The sequence below is a fragment of the Lepidochelys kempii genome, chromosome 7 (assembly GCF_965140265.1).
Source record: "Lepidochelys kempii isolate rLepKem1 chromosome 7, rLepKem1.hap2, whole genome shotgun sequence".
Taxonomy (NCBI): Eukaryota; Metazoa; Chordata; order Testudines; family Cheloniidae; genus Lepidochelys; species Lepidochelys kempii.
In genome coordinates, this window is record NC_133262.1 from 25,203,826 (window position 1) to 25,224,262 (window position 20,437).

The 20,437-nt window shown below is 44.9% G+C and overlaps 2 protein-coding genes across 4 annotated transcripts in view; one reads left to right on the top strand and one right to left on the bottom strand.

Moving 5' to 3' along the window:
• Nucleotides 1-3,140: 3,140 nt before the first annotated feature.
• PDE12 (phosphodiesterase 12) lies at nucleotides 3,141-11,454 on the bottom strand. The gene is made up of 3 exons (XM_073351489.1): nucleotides 9,969-11,454; nucleotides 7,804-7,882; nucleotides 3,141-6,432 (listed from the first exon to the last, which is right to left on the bottom strand). The coding sequence occupies exons 1-3, from the start codon at nucleotides 11,295-11,297 to the stop codon at nucleotides 5,990-5,992; spliced, it is 1,851 nt and encodes a 616-aa protein (XP_073207590.1). The 5' UTR covers nucleotides 11,298-11,454; the 3' UTR covers nucleotides 3,141-5,989.
• Nucleotides 11,090-20,437, top strand: part of DNAH12 (dynein axonemal heavy chain 12) — a 180,590-nt gene continuing 171,242 nt past the window's right edge. Inside the window, exon 1 of one of the 3 annotated variants that reach the window (XM_073351483.1) lies at nucleotides 11,090-11,512. In XM_073351483.1, the coding sequence (XP_073207584.1) occupies nucleotides 11,465-11,512 (48 nt within the window). In that variant the 5' untranslated portion in view covers nucleotides 11,090-11,464. Of the gene's footprint in view, nucleotides 11,513-12,264; nucleotides 14,472-15,301; nucleotides 17,626-20,437 lie in introns of those variants that run through there. The other 2 variants (XM_073351485.1, XM_073351484.1) reach the window with 2 other exon arrangements.

The window sequence follows — 20,437 nt, forward strand, 5'->3', positions numbered from 1 at the left end:
TTTAAGAAAAAGGTTAGACAAACAGTTATCACAGATGGTCTAGAGAATACTTGGTCTTCACTGAAGTAAAAATAATACCTCAGTGCAGGGGTGTGGACCAGATGACCTATAGGGGTCCCTTCTAATCCTATGATTAAAAGGCACTGTAGCTTTTTATAGTAGTTTATATCTGATGCATCCTCTCTGATCTAGCCATGCAGTCATTGCTCACGCATGCTTTCCATGCAAGTCAGATGATTTTAAACTGAAAGAGGGACCAACGCACTAATCTAATAAGTCATTTCCAACTCCAAAGTCCGTTCAAACTGAGATTGTGTTTTGGAAACTAACTCTCTGAACTGGACACAAAAGACTAATGAAGATGGCTAGTGCTCTGACTGCTATAATAAGAAATCCTGAGTTCCCGAAGGTGGATTTTTACTCTTTGTTGAATGTGGAGCTCAGTGCAATATAATGAACAAATTGGCATTGACCTAAAAATCTTTTAACATAACTTCATGCAGAATATTTTATATTTGTATATACCAGAAGATTAGGAATATTCTATAGCCAAGATGGCCAAATATTGAAAAAAATATATGGTTGAATTCTGAACAGATCATCTGTTTTACTTTGCTCCCTTTATGAGTCATATGAAGGTTTGCAAAAAATGGATGGGTTTTTATTTGCCTGAATCTTGGGGGAATAATTATGCTTCACATAATGGCATTTAGCTATGGCCATTCATACGGATCTGTAATTCATTATTTGCCTTTTTCAAAATATTCTAGTAATCCATTTAAATACAGGGCAGAAACCTGAGTCAACTCCCTTATCACAAATAGGGGCTAGTTGAAGCGAACAGTTCATGAGCAACCCATCAGCAAAACTTGTTCAAGTAAACTGTTTGATCAGTATCTGGCAGCGGTTCCTGAATGATTTGCAGACAGAAAAAGTGCTTGGTATTAAATTGTGAACGGCTCTATGCTGTGTACAATTCCATTGTAAATACTTTGTTGTTTGTCCTAGTTTTAAGTTAAATTATTAGCAATACAATTTTTTTGTCAAACGTGTGTATTTCTGTAAAAGTAAGTGAGGGGAATAGTATAACGGGGTGTGTGTGTGAAGCCTAAAATCTTACTCTGTAATCCCTTACCCATAGGGGTAATCTTTGCCTGTGGGGCTAGCTTAAGGCAGGATGGGTGTGACACACAACCCCAGCAGGCCTTCTGTATGACTGTATCTCTCCTTTTTTTTGGTGAAGGTTTGAGGTCCCTTAAGGATAGGCATCCTAGGTGCTTGCTCTGTTGTAGAGAAGAACGTCTTGGAGCAATGTTCTGTCACTCGTTCTCCAAGAATACAGTGTGAAAGCCACCTTGCTGAAGTGGTTCCTTCTAGAGAGACCAATGCAGGCTGCTTCAGCCACTGGGAGGGAGGCTACAACCTGGCCTCAGTTAGACCTATTAATTCCCCCCAGAGCTGTGATTCTATGCCACCCTCCCAGGTTCTGTCTGCTTTGTGGACCTATTATTCATCATTAGCCCAGACATCTGCTAGGCAGGTTCCTGTCCCTAGTAACTGATAAGCTGACACTGAAGGGTCACTAGCCACATGATTAATCTCAGGTTCATTCATACAAGGGCCATAAACCTGAGGAGACTCTGGTACTAACTTCCAAGTCTGCACAGGTGCTGCCCTCTAATTTGGCAGACTACAGTAATCTTAGGCCTGGCCCTTTCTCACTGAGCCTGGGCCCAAATGCCTTGGAACCTGAACCATTACCACCCAGGGTCTCTGTGATCACAGCCCCATCTACTTTCCACATTGTTATTGATTTCCTCTGTCTTACTCCTCCTCTCCCCCCCCCCCCCCTTTTTGGCACCAAAACCATAGCTGGAGCCAACTGTTATCACTGCCCTGATACTAGACAAACCCCCAGCCATGTAGTCACCAATATACCAGATTAGAGAGGTAGCCTCTGTACCTTCATCCCTCCTCACCCTTAGGTAACACAGTAGAGTCAGGAAGAAAGGGCTTATCCTATCTGGGCCTTCCCCCTGGCTATGTATCCTCCCCTCAACATTCTCACTACTCATAGCCTTACTGGACATGCTGGGTTGTGCCGCCATGTTGCTTGCATCAAGTCTCAGGGGATCACCCTTTCCAAAGAGACCAATTATATCATCACAGACAAGCCCATTGGTACAGCCACAGATATTTGAAAAGCAAGAGAGAGAGGAAGAACTTCATTACAGGCTGTGGTGGATGTATCTAGTGCAAGCTTGCACTGTTGCCATGAAGAGGTGTTATGCTATTCCTAAGCATTGCCCATAATTTTTAAAGGCAAAACAGCTGCCTTAGTTGCTTCTGAAGCCAGGGGGAGAGTCAATCAACATTTCCTTCCTCCCTTGCTACTCTAGCTGTTTAAATATACTTATAGGCATTCTGAAATCCAGCCACTGTATACTCTAACAGAGCACACATTGCACTTCTTTATCCCCTTTGGAGGCCTTCCAAGTGTTTTACCGTAATTGGGATATATTAGCTAAATTTTGTAGATATGAAAACTGAGGCATAAAAAGTTTTAAGTGCCTTATCCCATGTCCCACAGTGTAATCCTGATAAAGTTGCTGAATGGCTGTACAGAACTTTGTGAAACCAACATAAAATATCTTACTCTCAATAACTCTATTCACAATCAAGTGTTTCATTCAGCATTACTTTTTCCCAAAGCAAGCACAAGCATCCACATATTGCAATTACTTTACTTCAGAACTTATCTAACTTTGGTCCATGACCATGGAAGGCTGCTTGCTGGTAGACAGCAGAGCTGACAGACCATGTGGCAATGGCTCTACGAGTTAGAAATACATAAATATTTTTTCCATGACACTAGTTACCAGAGCTGGTGAGTTCACAACTCTATTAAGTCTGAGAGCTCCCTCCCCCACACACATAGGCATCTGTACTGGATAGCTTGCTTTCAAAAGGTACAAACAGCAGGGAGATAGAGTACAGTGATGCTACAGTTTATACATGTAAATGATGGTGAATTGGCTATATGATTTTGAACCACAAAAGTATAGGCCACACTGGAATATAGGCTATCAGAAAGAGAATTACCCTAGACAATTACGTACAAGAATAAAAAGCCTTCTGCCCCAGAGTTCTTCACCACCACAGGTGAAATACATGATTTAAGACTCAAAGGCCTTATCAGAAAACAACTTTAATCAAAATATCTTACATGCAAGATGCAATGGATACATAGTTGGTAAGCAGGGTGGTATAAACATGTACTTACGGCATGTTTTTACATATGTACATTAGTCTGATTCAAAATGATTTTTCATCATTTATTTTTGAGCACCCAAAAGCTTCACAAACACTCCCTATTCAAGAGCTTACAGTCTAAACACAAAATGCACCAAATGAAAACAAATTGAGAGCAGCAGGTAACAAGTTATAGTAACATCCCACGGTAATTCACACCAGTTGTACAGTTAGTGTTAATTTTCCATGGTCAGCAACCCTCTTAATCCACATTTCCCCACCATCCTCCCACCAATAGGTGTCTGTCAGCAGTGAACTCCAGCCCCTCAGCTTAGGCCTGCTCCACCCATTCCCTTCTAAGAATCATCTCTCTTCCCCTCTATGGAAGAGCTCAAAAGGCTCTGAGGGCTGGAAAGTAAAAGTTATCTGTTGGCTGTTCCAGCAGCAGCAGCGTCTGTCTCTACTCCCATAGCCAGCACCAGTCACAAGGGGGAAGGCTCCATTCCAATAGAGAGTCCAGGGAGAAGAAACAGTGCATGTGCTTGGACCTTGTGCCATAGGACTTTCCTCCCATTTCTCTTGGTAAGAGAAAGAAGTTCCTCTCCTGGCCTGTTCTTTCTACTCTCCCACCATAAAGGTTATAACAGTTTCAGTCTCTATCCTTGCCTAGCAGCAGCCACCTACCCTGTGAGGAGGCTCTATAGCCCATGAGGTGCCAAGGAGAGTGGCAATACTTAGACCCCCATACTTGTTTGACTGGTACCAACTGTCACATAATTAAGGGTTCAGCTCATAGGAGGCTTACATATCACATTTTTAAAAACACCATGGAACAATTGCCCATATCAACATGTATAGTACTATGAAAATGCTACCACTGTATTTATTACTATGAGGTACATGTATGGACCTTGTCTGAGTGTCAGGTTAGTTTGCACTGTTTGGTTGTTCCTTGGGTCAAGCAACAGGAGCAGAGTTAGGTAAGGTTTTTTTTATGTCCTAAGTCTGTGCATCCCCACAGTTTTCAGTTTAGCAACTTTTTTCATTTTAAATATTCAGTTTAACTTTTGCATTATGAGGAAGCCACAATGTTCTAATGCATTTCTAGTGTTCCTATCTGCATGATATGTGCCTTTTTATAATGTATAGGGGTGAAAATTCTTCTTGATTTTTCAGTATTAGACATTCAGAGCTTGTTTTGTCCTGGAAGGCACTAATAACCAGAAAACTAGTCAAATGAGGACAATAATATCAGGAGTTGAGGGAAAGTTATCAACTAAAACAAGAAGCATTAGTAAAACTCTATAAATCTTTTGTTTGCAGAACCTCTTCAGTTTCCATGACCAACATTTTGGAGAAAGGAAGCCCTGGGTAGTGGGTGTTTAAATAATTAAATATTATTTCCAGTAAGGTATGGATATAATGTACATAATATATAATATAATATTATGTATAATGTACATCCTTAGACATGCCAAATATTCCCCAACATAACCAGGAAAGACTAGACTTGTTATTGCTAAAATGAAAGTGTAAGCAAAAAAAAAAAATTTTTTAAGTTAAGAAAGCTTTCAGGCCTTCTTTATGATAGAAAAAAAAATCGAGCAAATCCAACTTTTAAAAATCTTTGCAAGTCACCTTTAAGCATTTGCACCCAAATAATTAGATACATATTACTTATGTGAAGTGTTATTTTCTTCCCCTCCCCCCAGACCAGGACGGAATTGTTCTCCAGAAGCAACTAATGCTTCCCTGCAAATCAAAAACTGACAAGATAAATTTAAAAAGCTCCTTCCCACCCAAACTGTATTAGGAAACTGACCTAAAACTTTTAGTATGTTTTCTAATGCTAGATATAGGTAACAGTAGGAATCAATACTCAAAAGTAAATACAGGTCTTACATATTTTTATTTTTAGTAAACTTGATACTGGTTTACAATAATCGACAACTGGTCTTTAAATCTGGTTTTTTTCCATTTCTTTTAAAGGTCAAGAAGAGCCTTTCAGTGGCTACAAATACATTAAGTGGGCAAGGAAAATGGTTCTTAAGCCATTTTAATCCTAAAATTTAATATGGTTTTATGTTGATTGTACAAATCTATTCAGATGTTGGTATCTGGTTAGAAAGTATCTTGTCCAAAAAAGGAGTAGTACACTGAACATGCAGCTTGCTAAAGCCTAGAGAAGCATCAGGAATGCTAAATGAATAAATTTATATTTTTGAGTATTTAAAAAGAAGGAGGTGACATTTGTCCTGCATTGAAAGTAGTTTTAATTGATTTGATTCAACACAACTCATTTGCTTACCCTCTTTTATATCCTATTCTGAATTATACAAACAGGGTTCAGTTCATGTGTACTTTTATAGAAATCAGATTAGATTCATACATCTGTAATAAAATAATCTCTTAATCAGTTAAAAACACCTATAAAAAGGTATGATAATCTAACTTTTTTTTAAAACATCCTCATCTTTCTTAAATATATTTGGACTTCCTATTAGTGTAGAAAAAGGGAAAGGGGAAGCTATGTCATGCAAATGTTATGAACAATCAGACAAAACGCTCAGTAAGAAATTTATAATCAAAATGACAGGCATGTGAACTTTTTTCCAATAATCAGTTTAGCTTCCTTCTTTATAAAGGTACATACAAGCCGGGATACAAGGTAAGTTCCCTTAAAGTAAACAAATTCCTTCTTTAAAGGCCCGGAACAAATGCCATGCAAATGTTAGTCTTATTTCCACTTTAAATCACATATTAATGCTATATGATCTGAGGGATGAGACACACTTGGCAAGGCCTGATGGGTGGTAACTTCTTCATGACTTGGCAATGGAATTACTTGTTCAACCTCTAAAGCATTTATGTCAATGAATATGTAGTCCAGGCATCCATGAAACCCACCAACATAATTTGTATAAGCAGGTTCTCCACAAGCACTTTGCAGTTTGAAAGGATGAGTTAGAGACATATTGCATCTTTCTTCTTCTCCATTAGAGACCCAGTCTTCATGATCCTCAGCAACACTGCCACTGTTGATAAACCTATACATTCCAGTTGAAGGTGTACTATTAAAATCACCGCAGAATATGACAGGTATGCCAGGATACAGATCACATGTAACATGCCTAATATGAGACAAAGCTACAGCAATTTGGATGAGACGGATGTTTCCACCTACGAACATAAAAGCATGTTAATTAAGTATTCTATTTATTCAGTAGTTTCAAATGAGTTTTATAAACCACTGCTGACTGATAGTTTGCAGCAATATACATTTTAAAACTGTTAGCAAGGCTTCAACTTCGGTGCATGATTATAGGGACTGTGCACCTTTAAAAACATACCCCTGCAATTTTCCCTCCCAAGTAAGAGTGAATCTAGAGAAACCAAATACCTTCTTTGCTAAGGATTGAGCAGGGGCCTTTTTCACCCTTGCTCAGTTAATCCCTGGCCTAATAGGGCACTGGCTTCACCCCACCATCTCAGTGGCTTTTTTCTGCCCCTACATCCTTTAGGACAGGGGTGGGCAAACTTTTTGGCCCAAGGACCACATCAGGGTTGCAAAATTGTATGGAGGGCCAAGTAGGGAAGGCTGTGCTTCCGCAAACAGCCTGTCCCTCCTCCATCCACCCCCCCCACTTCCTGCCCCCCTCAGAATCCCCGCCATCCAACCCCCCTGCTTCTTGTCTGCTGACCTCCCCCTCCCAGGAACCCCCATCCCTAACTGCCTCCCCAGAACCCCAGGCCTTATCCAACAACTCCCTGTTCCCTGTCCCCTGACTGTCCCCCGGGACCTTCTGCCCCTTACCCAACCCCCCCGCTCCCTGACCATGACACTCAGAGCAGCATGACTGGCAGTTGTGTCGCCTGGCTGCAGCCAGCCACACTGCAATGCTACCCAGCAGGAGCTCGCAGCCCTACCGCCCAGAGCGCTGCTGGCGCAGCGAGCTGAGGCTGCGGGGGTGGGGGAACAGCAGGGGAGGGGCCAGGAGTTCAGGGGCCGGGCATGACAGTCCCAGGGGCAGGATGTGGCCCGCGGGCTGTAGTTTGCCCACCTCTGCTTTAGGAACACCAAGAAACAGGAAGTAATCTCCCCTCCTAGTTCTTGCGCCTAGAAGGGAGACGTGGTTTGAGAGGCCCAATTTGCTTCCTCTGCTGTCAATACCACAACATCAGTTACATTGAGTACAGAGGGAGTCACACTCTGTAAACCCATCTATATTAGCAAATTACAGATTGGGGGTGGAATGTGGAATACAATAATTTTTGCTTTAGCTATATTCTGAACATTCCTAAACAAGCAAGACTACACTCTATCACGATATAACATAATCCTCCAATCCAGTTGGTGCAGCAGTTAAAGATCCCATGATGAGAAGGAATGAACTAAGGAAATCCTCATCTCCATAAGGAAAAATGAGGAATTGTAAGAAGTAGGGAGAAATCCTTCCATTCAGAAAAGTGAAATGCAAATTCTAGTTGTGTAGGAAAAATGCTACTAAATCTAGCTAATAATATAGACATATATAACATCAGTAAAGTTACCTTTTGGATGCCAGTATAGATGAGTATTAGCTATACAAATCTTCCTTGAAGGATCATTCGTAGACTGAAGAACTGAAACCTGCACGAAACAGCACTCTTTTACAAAATGTTAAATCAGAAAATGCTTTACAGGTCTCAAAGAGCCTATGTAGAATTATGAATTATTAGTGATTAATCAACTTGTACCTTGGTGACAATACAATTCACATTTTTATACATCTCTTTCTACACATTATTTTGAATGTTAAAGTCAAATATTATAAGCAATAAACAGTTTTTGAAAAACAGTGTACCTGACAGGAAATAGCCCATGTACACTAACTACACATACCATTATAAAATTTCTCCCCCACAAAAAGCCATGACCCGTGACAATTATAGTACTTTGTCAGTTCTAGAACTAGTAAAACAAGTGTTTCTAAAATAAGTCATTTGACAAATTCCAGCAAAATTAATGTATTTGCCAAATACTATTTTAACCAGCCCTGTCTGTCAAGTCTCCTGCTTTTGCTATACTTTTTCTTCTGCATTTCACTCTCTTTCTTCTAAAAGATCTTGGTGGAGCTTTTCCCAAGTTTTTTCCTTCTCCATTCTTCCACCCCCTCTGCAGCAACAACACTTGAGTTGTTTCTCTGCACTGAGGAAGCCACTAGTTGGGAAGTTAGCAATCTAAAACTTTTGTTTAAAAAAAAAAAGTTATCAGGCACCAGGAAAAGTCTGTACTCACACTGGCCCTTGGGGTAAGTAGATTTTTCAAGCCTTGTAAATGAGATTATATTTGTCACTGCCACAAGACTCCATGTCAGTTACTGGGATTTCTGACCTGGGCTGTGATCCTGCAACCACTTATGTGGATGCTTAACTTTAATTATGAGAGTAGTCAATGGGTCTACAAACATGAAAAGTTAAGCACGTGCATAAATATTTGCAGGATTGGGGCCTTAATTTTCTTAATGTCACAAACAGTGCAGTCACTATCTCACATGCACACCCCACTTGTATGTCTACAGTGTTTCAAAATCAGATAACCAATGCCCCCAAAGTTTATTAAAATTTAGAATAAAAATATTTTCTAAACTAAAATCAGATCTGATACTTTAGAAGATCTGACACACTCCAATGTTTTGTTATATCACTCTTAAGAATTCACTTTAAAATGGTTTGAAGACAGAAAGAAACCAAAGAAAATGAATACATCATTTAAAACTGGCAGGATCATTTTTAATCAAGCCCACATTCTAAAGGGCAGAAATCAGGGGAAGAGAGCCGACACTGGCCCCGTGTACCCAGTTGGGTGAATGGCAAAGACTCTGACACTACCACCTATCAAAACACATTTCCTTGTTTTACACATTAAGCAGTGTGACATTCTGCCTGATTCTCAAAACCCTCCATAACCTAGGGCTTGTCTTACACTTACCGGGGGATCCACGTGCAGCGACTGATGCATCGGCAGTTGATTTACTCGAGAAGAGTAGGGGGAGTCAATGGGAGAGCATCTCCTGTCGACATCATGTAGTGTGGTCACCGCGGTAAGTAGATCTAAGCTACATTGATTTGAGGTACGCTATTCACGTAACACAAACTGCCTAGCTTAGATTGAATTTCCCCTCTAGTGTAGACAAGGGCTTGCTCCAGCATAGACAGACTCTATGGCTATGTCTACACTACCACGGTAAGTCGACCTATGCTAGGCAACTCCAGCTACGTGAATAACGTAGCTGAAGTCGACGTACCTTAGGCTGAGTTACCGCGGGGTCTACACCGTGGGGGGGTCAATGGGGGAAACTCTCCCGTTGACGTACCTTACTCTTCTCGTTGGGCGTCGAGTACAGGGGTCGACTGGAGAACGATCTGCTATCGATTTGGCGGGTCTTCAGTAGACCCGCTAAATCAACCACCCGTGGATCCATCACAGAACATGGACCCCAGCTGTAGTGTAGACATAGCTTATGGTTCCTACCCTACTCACAATCACAACTCTGCCTGCCTGAGAACCTTTTACTCTATTACTGCTCTGTCCCTTCTTTTTCCTTCTACCAGTAGTTCTATAGTGAACCTCCTCCTAAACAGTGACAGTGCCTCCCACTGGCTCTGCAGCCTGATTTCCTGGGGGTTGGACACACCAATTTGTGGGGCAGAGCTGCTGTACAAATGGCTGGTACCTGCAGCACAGAAGATCTCTGCAGCACCTTCTCCTGGGCTAAGCGGTAGGGGGCTAGCTTGTCCCGCAGCTCCTTGTGTAGTGGGTCGGAGACCAGGGCCTCATTGAAGGCGATATCGTGCTCGCTAAGCAGGCTGAACTTATCCCTGCGGTAGAAAGTGGCCAAGCCTTCATGCTGCTTCTCCTTGATCCTGAAGAGCCCCTCGAGGCCGAAAGCGTCCAGCGCCGGGGCCAAGCTATCGGCGAAGACGGACTTGTCCACCTCCTGCAAGCAGATGAGATCGGCGCTGTAGCCGGCCAGCTCCTTCTTGAGCAGGTTCTGCCGGTAGTCGAGCTCCAGCGCGTAGGGCGCGCAGTAGGGGTAGAGCACGGTCCGCGAGTGCTCGGTCTGAGCATAGATGTCGGCCAGAACGTTGTAGGAGACGGTGCGGATTAAGCCTTCCCCGGACACCTTCTTGGTGTAGAGGTGCCGGGAGTCGAAGGTACAGGCGCCGGGCCCGGCCTCCACGGGGCCGCTGCTTTCCACCTCCCGGGGGAGCCCGTAGCGCTGCTGGCTGTTGCCCGGGGTGCAGTGAAGCTTGAGGCGCAGTCCGATGTGCGCGTTGGTCGGCGTGAAGACGCGGTCCCGGACCGGGGCTTCTACCCAGATGGCGCCCCCCGGGGAGGGCTCGTCCCCGCCGCCCCCTGGCTGCTCCCGGTACCAGCGGAAGAGACAGTGCTGGGGCGCGCCGAATTCGGTGTGGATCTTGGGGCAGACGGGGAAGCCGGCGAGCAGCGAGCGAGGCAGCTGGAGCTCGATGACTGACGGCGGGTTCCGCTCCACCTGGTACTTGACTTCGCCGATCTGCAGCACGGCGCCGTCCTGCCAGGCCTCGGCATTGGACACGTCTTCAGCCACGGACTCCCCGTCCCGCGAAAAGAGGCGCACGGCGAGCGGCGCCGTCGGCACCGGCTCCCCGGCCGGGCCCGCCTCCGCCCGCGCTTTCTTGCTCTTCTTGGCCGCCTTGGCGTGGCCCTTGCCGGCGTTGGTGGCGATGCGGGCCAACGCCCGGCCTAGCGGCTCCGCCTGGTCCCGCTGCATGTGCTTGGCGCTCCCGTCACACAGCACGAACCACAGGCTCATCTTAGGCTCCGACGGGACGCAGCGCACGACAGCCCGCTCCATGTGGCCAGGCCGGTCTCCGCAGGCAGGGCCGGGGGGAACCGCGCCGCCGCCGCGGCTAAGGAAAGCGGCCGATCGGCAGCGGAGCCTCGTCGGGCCGGCAGCGGCTCGTAGCTCCCCCCACAGAAGGCTCCACATGAACCAGCCCGCCCGGCATCCACCATTCATCGGCCGCCGCTGCGTTCCGGCTCCGGGCAGCGCGCGCCAAGACAGCCTCACATTGGTGACAGCACATTCGCTTGCAATTGCCTGGAAACCCGCGCTGGGGCAAAAGGAGACGAGCTGAGCGGCGCGCCGCAAGTGCTGATGGGTACTGGGGTAGTCATATACCGGAAATGACGAAAGGGAAGGCCCAACCGTGGGATATGCATTTGTCTTTGGAGGTAGTCGTGGGCATAGGCCGGAAGTGCTGACTATTTACTTCCTGTGGAAAGAGGTAGAAAAGCTCGGGGGAAGTGAGAAGCATCTAGTGCTGATCCTGCCGAGCGCGTACCGTGGCTGGAGGTCGGGTGGGAGCAGGTAGCCTGGGGTCATAGGCGCCCCTTTGTAGCTCTCGGAGCTTTATCTAGGTGGTTTCCTTGGAGAAAATAATCTGTGTCCTTTGCAGATCTCTAGGGAGTTGCCCCTCCTCCCTCCCCTGAGATGTCAGGCCTTAGTCGGGGCCATGCCTATGATCAGTTCTCTTCAGTCCCTTTTTCCAGGGCTAAGCAGCTGGGACAGTTTGGGTGAAGTAGATAAACGAAACACTAAGTATCTCTGATATTAACAGCAAAATTCTGCACCCCCAGGGGGAGAGCCTTTAAACGCTTCCTAAAATGAGCCCCCAAGAAGGGATTCACTCTCCCAAATTAGTGAGATGTGAAAAGAGGAAGACTTGTCTCCTGAAAAAATTCAGACTTTTATAAGTTTCAGAGTAACATCTGTGTTAGTCTGTATTTGCAAAAAGAAAAGGAGTACTTGTGGCACCTTAGAGACTAACCAATTTATTTGAGCATAAGCTTTCATTAGCTACAGTTCACTTCATTGGATGCATACTGTGGAAAATACAAAAGATGTTTTTATACACATAAATCATGAAAAAATGTGTGTTTATCACTACAAAGGGTTTTCTCTCCCCCCACCCCACCCTCCCCACTTTTATAAGTTTCAGAGTAGCAGCTGTAAAGCATTCTTTAGCATAACACACTGTACATGTTATTGATGCCTGAGGTTTGGATTTATTTTCTACTTATCTGGTTCAGAATGTTTCATGTTTATTGAAAGAAAGATAAAAATAGAACAGTTCAATCACTTAAAGATGTGATATCTGTAAAAAGAGCCATTTTGGAAAAGTGTCAGTCAGTTGTAATGTTGAATTTAGCTATTCATAATTACGACTAAGACCTCAGTCCTGTAGCTGCCTCTGTGTGATCATTAAAGTCTGTTCACAAAGAGGCATTGGAAGGTCAAGAAGACCTTGGGTAAGTCATTTCAGTTATCTGTGCCTTAGTTTACCTATTTGTAAAATAAGAGGGAATGATCCTGAGCTCCTTGGTAAAGTGCTTTGAGATCTAATAATGAAAAGCACTGTAGGAACTAGATATTACTATTGTTATCATAGTGGGGCCTTGGTAAGTCTCATCACTTCCCTAGATCAAAGGTCTAGTTTTTTATTTTGTTACTGCTAACTTCCCCAGTAAAATTAAGTACAGGAGTCGTATCTGTTGTAGTTATACAGCAACCCCACAATCTTTCTTTTTTGATGAATTTATTCTCACAATGATCCAGTGAGATAGGAAAGTACTGTTATCCCTATTGTATTGATAGAAAACTGAGGCACAGATCCTCAAAGATATTTAGGTACCTAATTCCCATTGGTCAATGGGAGTTAGGTGACTAAATAATGTTGAGAGTCTGGGACAGAGACTTATGCCTTGCCTACAGTAGATAGGGTTTGCCTGTATAACTTTTACCAATTTCCTAAGTAAAATAAGGACTTTTTTTGCCACTGAATCTACTCTAGGGCTTTTGCTGACATAGCTATTTTGGTTAAAGCTGTGCTTTTTTTCATGCTTCTAACCAACGTATTCTGGCAGAATCTTTAAATGTAAACCAGGTTTAAGTGGTTTGACCATGGTCATGCAATAGGATTGTAGCACAGCAGGAAACTGAACTTAGCTTTTCTAAGTCCCAGGTTAGCACCATAGTGACTGGATCATCCTTCTTGTCTGAATAAAAATAAAGCTGATTATGTATTTTATTAGAGTTAGTAGTAATATACTGTAATGCAAAGCTGAAAAAACTCTCAATACCCATGTAAAATCCTGATGCAGCATTAAGTGAAACCTCACCCCTAGCACCTGTGTTAGCTTTAGGGCTCCAGTCATTCAGTCATTGCAGGAATAGGGCTTGCATGCATAAATATTTGCAAGATCAGGTCCTAAAATTAAACTGTTTAAATACTGTTAAAGCCCATATCCTATAAATGAGATCAGGAGTGTGTGAAAATCATTTGCAGACTCCTAATATCTTGGGACCCAGATATCTAATATTTTGGTTCTTAATGATTAATTAATACATTTACACATGTATGGAGAAGGTACATTCTCTATGTCAGTTTAATCATTAGTAGTTTTTGCACTTCTCTACTATATACTCCAGTCTGAGTGCATTGAAACTTATTTGTCTGAACAGAGTTGAATATGTTGTGAAATCAACTGAATTACATAAAATAACAGTATTCTGTATGTAGGACACAGAGGTGGAAGTATATCCCCCAGAGACCCAACAATAGTGACATGAGAAGAGCACAGAAGGCTGTACACAGGTTGTTCTCTCTCTAGATGAGGCTTCTTTAAGAATCTTTAGGTATAAAGGGGCTTTGCAGGCATGGGATCCAATGAAGTAGCTGCAAACTTGGGGGTGGAAGAAGCTGCTGAAGCCCAATAATTTGCACGGAACTGGCACATTCTCTATATACACTTGTTTAGCAAACAAAGTCACAGCTGGTGTTGGCAGAACAACTTGGACCCCTCCTCTGTGCATGTCTGATTCCGGTCCCCCCGGCGTTCCTCGTTGCCTCTCCCCTCACCGCCCCCGCCGGCTGAGATAACAAGCACGACGCGACCCCCTGCTGACTGAAGGGGGCGGGGCCGCTCGCTCTCTCCTCTCGGGTCGCCGCTGAGGGAACGGCCCTGCACTTGTCGCCATGGCAACCGCGTTGTTGACCTTGACGGGTAGCGCAGCCTTCGGAGGAGCAACGCGCTGCCGCCGCAGCCACCGCCCAGGCCCGCTCTGGTCCCGTTTGCCCCTGTCGGGACAACGAGCCCCCGGCCCCTTCTGGGTCCCGGGCAGCGGAGCGAGGTGAGGAGGGAGGGGGACGGGGATCACCCCCTCCTTCCTGTGCTGTGCCGCGCCGCGCCGCCCTCCCCGCGGCAGGGAGCGGGTGAGGGGCTGTTACAGGCTGTCCTGCCCTCCCCAGGGCCTGGTGCTGGGGCAGCAGCGAGAGGGCCGTGCTGCCTTCCCGGTGGCAGGGGGCAAGGAGTGTTACAGACTTTTATCTGGGGGAAACATGAGAGGGGGAATAGGCGATGTTGGTTTTATATAAATGTGCTTTGATGGTAGCTTTGTGCATTTCCAGTTCTGCTTTTAAGCCTGAATTTGTGTTAGCCAAAGAACCTGCTCCATTATAGTCTAGCTTCTTTTACTGCTTGATCTTGCAATGAAAATGTAATCCTGCATTCGTGTCATCAGTTATTTCTTCTCCCCTCCATAGCTTTTGTCTCTTTCCTATCTTCATTAGAATACTTGGGCCTTGAGTTACTATCCAAACACACGCATCACCATCCTGTGGCTTGGCTTTTGTGTTTTACAACATAAGCCTCAGTCTAGTCTATGTCCCTGAGTTTGGCTTTCACCAGGGTTTATCTCTAGGACCTCCTGTGTCTTAATTTCCTCTCCCTAGAGAGCCACTTTCACATCCTTTGGGTATGTCTATATTACAAAATTAGGTCAATTTTATAGAAGTCGATTTTTAGAAATTTATTTTATACAGTCATTGTGTATGTCCCCAATAAGCGCATTTAGGCGGCAGAGTGTGTCCTCAATACTGTGGCTAGCATCGACTTACGGAGCGGTGCACTGTGGGTAGCTATCCCACAGTTCCCGCAGTTTCCGCTGCCCATTGGAATTCTGGGTTAAGCTCCCAATGCCTGATGAGGCAAAAACATTGTCATGGGTGGTTTTGAGTACATGTTGTCAATCGCCCCTCCCTCTCTCCCTCCCTCCGTGAAAGCAACGGCAGACAATCATTTTGCGCCTTTTTTCCTGGGTTACCCATGCAGATGCCATACCACAGCAAGCATGCAGCCTGCTCAGCTCACTGCTGCTGTTGTGAGCATTGTAAACACCTCGTGCATTATCCTGGAGTATGTGCAGAATCGGGTTAAGAGACACCAGCCCAAGGACGATTGTGTTGAGGACATGGACACAGGCGTTCCTGAAAGCACAGGCTGTGGCAATTGGGACATCATGGCGGCAGTGGGGCTAGTTGATACAGTGGAACACCGATTCTGGCTCCAGCAAACAAGCACAGACTGGTGGGACCGCATAGTGTTGCAAGTATGGGATGATTCCTAGTGGCTGCGAAACTTTCATATGCGTAAGGCCACTTTCATGGAACTTTGTGAGTTGCTTTCCCCCGCCTGCAGCACAGGAATACCAAGATGAGATCTGCCCTGATAGTTGAGTAGCAAGTGGCAATAACCCTGTGGAAGCTTGCAACGCCTGACTGCTACTGGTCAGTCGGGAATCAATTTGGAGTGGGCAAGTCTACTGTGGGGACTGCTGTGATCCAAGTAGCCAGTGCAGTCACTGACGTTCTGCTGTCAAGGGTAGTGACTCTGGGAAATGTGCAGACATAGTGGATGGCTTTGCTGCAATGGGGTTCCCTAACTGTGCTGGGGCGATAGACGGAACGCATATCCCTATCTTGGCACTGGACCACCTTGCCAACCAGTACGTAAACTGCACGGGGTACTTCTCAATGATGCTGCAAGCACTGGTTGATCACAAGGGACGTTTCACCGACCTCAATGTGGGATGGCCGGGAAAGGTGCATGACGCTCACATCTTTAGGAACTTCGGGCTGTTCGAGCAGTTGCAAGAAGGGACTTACTTCCCAGACCAGAAAATTACTGTTGGGGATGTTGAAGTGCCAATAATTTCCTTGGGGACCCAGCCTACCCCTTGCTCCCATGGCTCATGAAGCTGTACACAGGCAACCTGGACAGTAGTAAGGAGCAGTTAAACTATAGGCTGAGCAAGTGCAGAATGGTGGTAGAATGTGCCTTTGGACGTTTAAAAGCTCACTGGCGCTGTTGCTGACTAGGTTAGACCTCAGCGCAACCAACAGTCCTATTGTAATTGCTGCTTGCTGTGTGCTCCATAATATCTGTGAGACTAAGGGGGAGATGTTTATGGCGGGGTGGGAGGTTGAGGCAAATCGCCTGGCGGCCGATTTTGAGCAGCCAGACACCAGGGCGATTAGAAGAGCACAGCTAGGCACACTGTGCATCAGAGAGGCTTTGAAAACCAGTTTCATGACTGGCCAGGCTATGGTGTGACAGTTGTATGTGTTTCTCCTTGCTGCAAACCCGCCCCCTTTGTTGATTTTAATTCCCTGTAAGCCAACCGCCCTCCACACTTCGATCACAGCTGGCAAAGGAAATAATGTAACTATGGTTTTGAAACCATGCATTATTTCTTTATTAATTAAAAAAAAAGTGAGATAACTGACAAGGTAGCCCAGGTGGGTTGGGGTGTGGGAGGAGGGAAGGACAAGACCACATTGCTACCAATCAAAACTTTTTGAATGACAGCCTTCTGTTGCTTAGGCCATACTCTGGAGTGGAATGGCTGAGTGCCCGGAGCCTCCCTCCCCGCGTTCTTGGGCATCTGGGTGAGGAGGCTATGGAACTTGGGGAGGAGGGCAGGCAGTTATACAATGGATGCAGCAGGGGTCTGTGCTCTTGTTGGCTTTCTTGCAGCTCCAACAGATGCTTCATCATGTCCATTTGTTCCCCCATTAGCCTCAGCATTTCCTCCTGCCTCTGCTCTTCACGCTCACTTAATGCTTTCCTGGCCTCTGCCACTGAATGCCTCCATGCATTAAGCTGTGCCCTATCAGTACGGGAGGACTGCATGAGCTCAGAAAACATGTCATTGCGAGTGCATTTTTTTCGCCTTCTGATCTGCAATAACCTCAGGGATCGAGATGATAGGGGGAGCATAGAAACATTTGCACCTGGGGGGAGATAAAAAGGGACAGTACAATTTAAGATGATATATTTCTGAGAACAAAAGGGAGACTCTTTCACAGTGAATCAAGCAATTCACAGCAGACAGCACATGTGCTTTAGGTACAACGTCACATTTTGCCTTTTATATTGAGCGCCTGCCGGTATGGTGACACATCACAAACGGCTGGGCAACAGAATTCGGTTTCCAGGCAGCCATGGTAAGCCTTTTGGTACATGGGGTTGGCTTCTTATGCCTTCATAACATGTGGGAATGGTTTCAAACTGCAGCGCCATCCTTTCCCATAGCAAGCAAGGCCAGTTGGGTTTGCCGTTTAAAAGGAGGGGCTGAGGTTTTCGGGTGGATGTACAGTGCACACCTCTCCCCACCCCACCACGTGGCTATTCTCTGGGATGATCCCTTCACCCCTCCCCCCGTCGCGTGAGAGCAGCCCCTGACCTGTGTCCTGACCCCCCCACCCAGGGCAGATGGAGGGTCCGCAGCTCCTCACAGCTGCCTGGCCATGCAGCTCGTACCATGGTTGGGCTGCAGCTCTGAGATCCCGTCACCCGGCTGGAGCTGGGTAGGAGAGAGCCACACGAGTAGCTGTGGGGAGCCACAAACCCTTCACCTGCCCTGGGCGGTGGGCCTATGGGGTGGGGACATGGGCTGGGAGCTGCTCTCGGCCCCCCATCCTGGGCAGGTGAAGGGTCCATGGCTTACGGCCCACTCCAGCTTATGGCTTAGCTGCGGGCAGGGCCTGAGGCAGAAGGGGCGGGGCCTCCGGCAGAAGGGGAAAGGTGAGGGCCTTGGCCCCCCCACTTTTGGGAAGGCTGTGCCATCTCTGTGTTGGCTCCTTTTAATAGAGACTCTTTTTGTCTTTTGAAAACCATCTGCAGTCATCCCTATTGGTCAGAGGCCTCTTTTTAGAAACTTCCCGTTATCTCATTAATTATTTTTTGAATTATTTTATTTCTTCTGGCCTTATCACTTACTATTATTCCTTTCACTTGGTAGTCAGGGCCTTTCTTTACAACACATATATGTTTCCTTAACCAAAATTAAGCTAACTTTAATTGTTTAATTTTATATTTATCCGCTACATAGCCAGAACCTTTTCATAGTCATCTTTGTGACCGTCTTCAATAAAGTCAAAGGATTTAAAGATATACTGTGCCTGCTTCCCCACAGTGTAAATTAAAGATGATTCCTGAATATCTTCAGTTTCTTTATGGATTTTTGTAGGAAATTGAAATCTTGCAAAACACTGCTTCCAGTCTGCCAATTGTGAAGGTTAGGCAAAGCTGAAGTTTGGTATGGGTGATAGGGTGGGTAATGGGGAAAGAGCTGAGAGGAGTTAATGCACTAGCCTCTGTCTGAGCAAAGAGAAGAGAGTTTGTTAATTTCTCAGCCCTCTACCTGGCATGCTGTCTGGAGTGGCTCACAACTGTGAATGCCTATCTATTCAGGACAGACTGTCCGAAAACAAGGGCAGACACCCCAAACTGGTGGTATATTCTATTATTAGATTTCACCAAGCCAGAAACAAATGTGAACTCCTGGGTCACTATTACCAGTCTTACCATGTTTCAGAGTAGCAGCCGTGTTAGTCTGTCTCCACAAAAAGAAAAGGAGGACTTGTGGCACCTTAGAGACTAACAGATTACCATGTCTTACCATGGCGTCACAGACAGTCCCCTTAGACTTTCCACTCTATCGTGTCACCCAGACAAACTGAACTTTGTGATAAAAGATTACTTAAACCTAAAATCACACCATATCAGGTTTCTCCCAGTCCCAAAAGACCAGTCACTCACCCCAAATCAACTGGTACTCCAGATCTTACACCAAAGACAACACTGGCAGCCAATTCTGTAGCAAACTAACTATAGGTTTGTTAGCTAAGAAAAAAGAATGAGAGATTAAAGCAGGTAAAATATAATTACAGGTAAATCACAGTTTGTAACTCCAAATGGTGGCAGTGATGTAATAAACTGCTAGTTTTCCAAAAGTCTTTTCCTGGGCTACTCACATTAACTCTGGGGATCTCTGTCTTCTTGTTCAGTTTTTCTGCTCTGTTAGAATCCTTACAGTCCAGAGATGAAGGATCTTTTAATGAATTCATATTTATAGCTCTTTTATACTGTATAAATTGGTTAGTCTCTAAGGTGCCACAAGTACTCCTTTTCTTTGTACCCACATGGGCTTTTTCTTCGATGACTGATAGTGAGGAATGCATTCAGAGTCTTTGCCCTGGATCATCACACACAATGATCATTTGCTTTGAAATTAGCATTTTCTGTTTAAGTCCTTATGTTCTTCATTAGCATTTCACAAGATTTCCTTGATGGGTAATTTAGTTACAGTAAATGTTTGCTGTTACCTTATAACAGGAATAGATAACCAAGAAGTTCATGCTCAAATAAATTGGTTAGTCTCTAAGGTGCCACAAGTACTCCTTTTCTTTTTGCGAATACAGACTAACACGGCTGTTACTCTGAAACATAACCAAGAAGAATACAGTAACGACCCATTTGTTTTCATGAAGTTTACACATCTGAATACACCACTATACATTCAACAATTACTTTGATCTATCCTAATAGCAAGTAAATTGGCCTGAATACATTCTTACATCTGCACATCCACCAATGTGATCTATGCCATCATGTGCCAGCAATGCCCCTCTGCCATGTACATTGGTCAAACTGGACAGTCTCTACGTAAAAGAATAAATGGACACAAATCAGATGTCAAGAATTATAACATTCATAAACCAGTCGGAGAACACTTCAATCTCTCTGGTCACGCAATCACAGACATGAAGGTCGCTATCTTAAAACAAAAAAACTTCAAATCCAGACTCCAGCGAGAAACTGCTGAATTGGAATTCATTTGCAAATTGGATACTATTAATTTAGGCTTAAATAGAGACTGGGAGTGGCTAAGTCATTATGCAAGGTAGCCTGTTTCCTCTTGTTTTTTCCTACCCCCCCTCCCCCAGATGTTCTGGTTTAACTTGGATTTAAACC

Excerpts from the sequence above, each read along its gene's own strand:
- PDE12 (XM_073351489.1), bottom strand. The coding sequence starts at position 11,297 with ATGAATGGTGGATGCCGGGCGGGCTGGTTCATGTGGAGCCTTCTGTGG. Across the intron at positions 7,883-9,968 it reads AGAGATCTTCTGTGCTGCAG|GTTTCAGTTCTTCAGTCTAC; the intron begins GTACCAGCCATT and ends TGTTTCGTGCAG. Across the intron at positions 6,433-7,803 it reads TCTATACTGGCATCCAAAAG|GTGGAAACATCCGTCTCATC; the intron begins GTAACTTTACTG and ends TTATGTTCGTAG.